General features: G+C 38.9%; 1 protein-coding gene across 1 annotated transcript in view; it reads right to left on the bottom strand.

Moving 5' to 3' along the window:
* Positions 1 to 1263: 1263 nt before the first annotated feature.
* Positions 1264 to 6000, bottom strand: part of SEMA5A (semaphorin 5A) — a 312339-nt gene continuing 307602 nt past the window's right edge. The window contains exon 23 of the mRNA XM_053950747.1: positions 1264 to 5881. Coding sequence (XP_053806722.1) covers positions 5762 to 5881 — 120 coding nt within the window. The 3' untranslated portion in view covers positions 1264 to 5761. The remainder of the gene's footprint in view (positions 5882 to 6000) is intronic.

Raw genomic sequence — 6000 nt, 5'->3', positions numbered from 1 at the left:
CAGTTTTACTGTAAAAATTTTTAGCAGATCTCACTACTGGTATAAAATCTCTTCTTCAAACTGATAAATACTCAGCAAGGTAGAAGCTGTGATCAATTTCCCAGAAACAGAGAAGGCAAGGGGAAAAGTATGTGAGAAAGTATCCAACCTGGATCCAAAAAGCCAACAGGAAACAAAAGGTTTATCAGTTCCCAATACACCTCTCAGTGTGCTTTCACTTGTACCATGAAGTAGTCTAAGAGCACGCTGTTTCTATGGTGCATTTCCTTTTTTCTCGTAAATGGGGGAAACTAAAGGGGTACACACTCTAGCTGGCTGTGAATGCACAGCCTGTGAGACTAGCCTGGAGCTAGTCCAAAATCCACAAGTTTAGCACCAGCTCTACAGACCTGTTCCTCTTGCCTTATCCTTCCTGCCAACAAGAAGGATATTTGGTATTGTCAAAATGCCACCTGTATGGTGGCATTCCCTGCTTGTGAGAGTATTTCCACCCCCTCTGGTTAACCTGATGCTGATGGTGTCACCAGTGTCACCAGGCAACTTTGCACAAATACCTGTTGCAATCAGACTGCTTTTTCTTGAGCTACTAGTTGGCTTGATTATCCAGGAGATTACAGTCTGGATAGTCTCACCCTTGGCAGGTCCCAAAAAGCCTCTGTGTTCCTTTGAGTTTATTGACAAGTTTGCCAAGCCTCCAGTCACATTCTTCTATGCTTTTGTTTTCACTTCTGCCTACCCTTGCTTCTGCTGGGGCTGAAATTGTTGCCAAACCTCCCAGGTTTGCGTATTTCCCTCTTTGTACCATCCCAGTTAGAGAATGTCGTCGTGTGGCACCACAATGCAAAGTATTCATTTTAGTGACACAGAACAGTCTAGCTAAAGGCTATTTCAGCCACGAACAGGTTAATTTTTGTGGAGAAGAGTAGACAGAAAAAAGGGAAAAAATGTCCACATATCCCACAATCCTTTTTTATTTGGAAGAAAGGCTTTTAAATGAAGTCAAGCAGTATCTTGTTTTATCATTCATTTATTTAGCAAAGAAAGGAATGAATTCAAATACCCCACACAATGAACACATATTATTCCCTGATATCAAGATGCAGATTCGCTTGTGAACAATTTTAAATGAATCTGTTTTTTTACTATTGAAGTCATCTTGTACTGTGCATGAATTTGTGCAAAAGCAATACATTTTGGGCTCAATTCTGTAAACACATTAAAATAAGTAACTTGTTACATCTATACCATTGATCTTGGCGTGATGAGTAAAATTATACTCAAGAGCCTAGCTTATGCCAACTTAGGCATGGAAATGACACTTAAAATTTGAAATATATCTCTCTCTAGGCTCACTGCAGTGTTGGTGGAGAGACACAAGCCCTCATCAGGATGTAACTCTGCCCATCTAAGTATGTTTTCCTAGACGAGACATAGACAATGCTGGTGGCAGCTACAATCAAAATTGGCCAGACGCCTCAAGCAGAGCAAGATAAGCTTGGACCAAACTGTTTACAGAATTGATCTCATACAGCGAAGCCATTATGCATACAGTCAACATTAGGAATGTGCTCATGTTGCGCCGATTTTAAAACTGGTCCCACGTTTAAAGAAGTGAATATATTCATTCTATAATTATGACGAAAAAAATACTGAAGCATTTAATCCTATTAACATTTTACTTACATCTGGGACCTCTTACATTCTCTTCTGGTTTAAACAGCCATATGGTCTGATGCTCTGAGAAATTTCATCACTAACATAAGTGCTTCAGTAGCTCCTCTTGGTACGCTGGCATGGTATTTTCCCAGAGTCTGGCGTGGATCTCTGGTAGGCCTAACTAAATGCACAGTACCCTACACCAATGTAAGACTTTAATCAGTACTGCTTAATAGCTTGGAAATCAAAGCCATTTAAGCCCCATTCTTTCTTCCACTCTCTTATGAAATTCCTAATCCTAGTAAAAAATCTCTCGATTAGTTTTAGCCAAACCACACTGCTTCAACATCAGGTGACTGCAGACAGCTGGAAAAGCTTCTACATAGAGTAACTTAAAAGGCCATAAAGATCATCAAACTCAAATCAACATCCAAGATATATCTGCAAGCACAGGAGTCCATTTTCTAAGCAACTGAGGAACATATGCTATAGTTCTGACATAAAAAATAAGCACAAAATGTGTACTCAGGCATAGCAGTACTTTGAGTTGGACAATGAGTGAGTGTCTATACCGTGCAGGATGGGATTGGCAGTCTTGCCTCCTCCCTCCATGCAGCAGGACTACATGGAAACAGCTTTACTTAGAGAATTTTCATTTATCTGCCAAACTGTTTTCATTCAAAATAGAGAAGCATTTTAAAATTTATGCAATCGGTGTAAGCATGGTTAGTAATATTAACTAATGGCATCAGAGGTAATATAATTATTTATCCAAAATAGATCACTTTATCCAAGCGAAAGGATGGAGGATATTTGCATCCTAAAAGCATGGCATTTGATGAGCAAGGGACAAGATTTTCCCTTTCAAAGAAAAGAATAATGCTCTCATAACCAAATTTTATCCTTGAGAAAATCTGAGAGCCCTACTGGTTTAAACGAGGTTTGCAGGAAATGCCCACTTGTTGTATTTTTGACAGAAAAATAAGAGCTTTCAAGAAGAAATGGACATCTTCCAACCTGAACAATTCTATGAAGTCTGCTTTTTCAGCTTCGTAGCCTATTTTAGAAAAAATGCTAAATAAAGTAAGTTGAAAATTAATGGAGACTGTACTTTACTTTGCTCCATGTAGTAGAAAAAGCTATACTAAACTACCTGGGCAGCTACACAGAATTCAGAAGATGAAAATACTGATACAGGCAGTGCATCTGGGGTCCTTTAAAATTACCTAGGACACAAATATCTAAAGGCTTTAAAACCTGTTGTCTCACATCCTAGCTTGACAAGGAGGTCTTGCCATCTAGTTTTTCTCATTTAAGTGCTGTGAAATTTCCACGTTTACCCTGCTGCTTATAGAGCTTTGAATATATTTCTACCTGTGATATAGAACAACTAAATTTAGGAAGCTAAATCACAAAGAAAAATAATTAAAAGAAATGCTTTCCTGACATGTTGGCATGGGAGCTGCCCAAAGATCTGGAACACCTGAAATACCCCTTTAGGAGAGGGAAGTGTGAGCAGACTGAGCATCTGCTAAATGGACTTCTACCTATGATCATGCAGACTTAATCAAGGGTATTATTAACACCTATATAACACATATCTAACATATGTATTTATCCACAAAAAGAATGAAAAATAGATCACTATAAAGATAGGCGCGCCTCAAACTACTGAAGAGTTAGGAAAAAGAAGATAATTTCAGTAATTTTAATTAAAAAAGGTAAAATAAAAATACATAGTTTAAATCTTTTAAAGGTATTGGTCTCAAAACTAATAGTCTAAATATAAAATCCAGAAGTTGCTCTTAATGTGCTCTTAGTACAGGAGCAGAAAGGAACAATGTCGCTCATATGCGTGTATGTACATGTGCTGCTTTTTCTTGGCAGTAGCAACAATATAGGCTTTATTTTATCTTATTTAAATATAAAATTTATCTTTTGGCATGAACAAACTAATCCAAATACCATACTGGTCATGACTTGGAGAGATTTTCTTCCCTCTATTTCTTGCAAAGGAAATTTTCTCTTACCCAGGGCCATCAGCTAATTTATTCCTGGAAAACCAAATCTAATGTACAGTGAAAAACCACAAATTATAGAGACCCAGCATTATTATACTTTCTGGAGATGAGCTGGTGTGAAGGTGAGGTGCTTTCATTTGGCTGAGTTAGTAACAGGGAGAACTATTCTGCTGGAAAAAAATAGGTGGCTGATCTTAATTACTTTCATAGATGGTAAATGTGTGTTCATTTTACTGCATAGCATTTTAAAGACCACTTTGAATTTTTTCATTTTTCTGTAGAACAGATTGGAAGCCTAGTGCTACATTCAGATCTATCCCCATTCAAAAATGTAGCACACTGCCATAAGTAGATACAGCATTTACCATTGCTATGGAAATGTTTATTGGTACTTTTTGATTTTTTTCATACACAGTTGTGAATCATTATAATATGTACATGTTTTTCTCTATTTTTCTATCATACCATAACCTAATTAGCAAGGGCTCTAAACAGAATGGAAACATTTCCACTCTGCTGCTCCTTGCATACCTCCATAGTATTCTAGTGCGATGGTCTTTGCTTTTAGCAGCTTTTAGCAAGAAAACGAAAGCCCAGTTCTTTAATCCTTATTATTCACTTAATTTCTTCTCACAAGCTTCTGAGAATAGAAAATGCTTCCTTGCTACTATATACTCGGTAAAATCTGACTCAAATCCCTGCAATTTTCTTTTAAGTTATACATATGGAATTTCAGATACAAAAATAAAAATGTCATGAATGTGTGTGAAAATAGACAGGTCAAAGAAAAATGGTATAAAACTTTGTGTTTCCTCATCTACCACTAAAAAAGGAATAAAAACTGATAATTTAAAACTTAAATATGTACATCAATGAAGTCCAACAAGATCATCACTTGAAACACCATAAGAACGTTCCTCTAGGGGCTGACTGATGCAGGTCAGATATGGCAGCAAGATGAGACAGCCCTTTCCAAATGTATCTACATTCTCTGAGCCAACTTTGTTTGTTGGACACGTGCATATAAAGTAAAAGCTGGAAAGAAAAAAGCAGACCTATGATTATGCCTACATACCCCCAAGAGCCAGAGATGGCACACAATACACGGCACAGTTGTACTGCTCTGTGGCCAGCCTGGTGGCGAGTGCCACAGCCACCAGAGACAAGTGTGTCCCATGGGCATGCACCAAGGAGAGGAAGCCTGTGGAATGCCACAACAAACCCTTGTGCTGCAGCAAGGCTGGTTTATTAAAAACACAGAGAAAAACCTCCCAGTGTGCCTCTCCCATCTGCCCTCCTCCCTTGGCCTCCCTGTGGGACATGCCCTTCCACACCCTTGCAAAAATTAAACTGAGCAAAGTGAAGGCTTTATGTGACTGGGCTCGGCTTGCAACTGGAAACCACTGACCCGGGAGGTGTCCGGGTTAATTACAAGATTGTATCCCTCGATACAGCCTTAGAACTTCTCTGCACTCTGAGCAGCTGAACTTCAGTCAGAGTGATTTACAGCCCAGGAAGATCAGCCTACAGAGCCCAGACCTGCTGCAGAGGATCACTAAACCATCACATTTTTTCTTGTCATCCTCAGCACCTTGTGAGTTCTTTTTTGGCAGTGTGAGCTTCAGGAGACTGCACAGAGAGCTAAGAGCAAAGCTCCCTTTTTAAACCCCAAGGAAATAAAAGACAACGCCTAAACAGAAAATTAGATTTGTACTCCTGGCACAGATTTAAGGGGTGACATTATTATTTCTTTTTAAAACTCCAGAATTACTTAGTAGCTTGTTAGAGAAATATGAGTGGAAATTTATGAAATTGAGAGAAGCAATGCAATCCTCATGAGTGGTCCAGCAACATTGAGGGGCTACAGCTGCCCCCGACACTGAAGGCCAACCTTGCATTCTGCAAAGAAACATCATGTCACAAACAGGCGGTTGGGGCTGTTGGCAGCAATGGGACATTGATGGCTTGGATCGTGCTTGAAATGTCTCTGAACTTCATCTCTGAAGCCTCAATCACATGAGCACTTGAGTAGCACAGGCCTTGGGACTGGGGAGTTACAGGAGGCCAGAAAATACACAAGCCCATTAGTACTCATCATAATTGTTGAAATCTGTAAAATAGGTATTAGAATAAGTCTTTGCAGTAAGATGTGGATTGAAGTATTTGTTTCTCTCCTCTAGAATCAGGTTGTTTTTGTTAAATGCCTGGGAAGAAAAAGAGAAAAAAAGAAATCAGAAAATGAAAAGGACATAGGAAAGGCAACCACTAAGTGCTCTTTCACCAAGGCAGTTTTTGTGGCACATATCTGTGTATAGTAAGCCAG

Source organism: Vidua chalybeata, chromosome 1 (assembly GCF_026979565.1).
Source record: "Vidua chalybeata isolate OUT-0048 chromosome 1, bVidCha1 merged haplotype, whole genome shotgun sequence".
NCBI lineage: Eukaryota > Metazoa > Chordata > Aves > Passeriformes > Viduidae > Vidua > Vidua chalybeata.
Note: the sequence above shows the minus strand (reverse complement) of the source record. Positions and strands in the feature narration are given on the sequence as shown.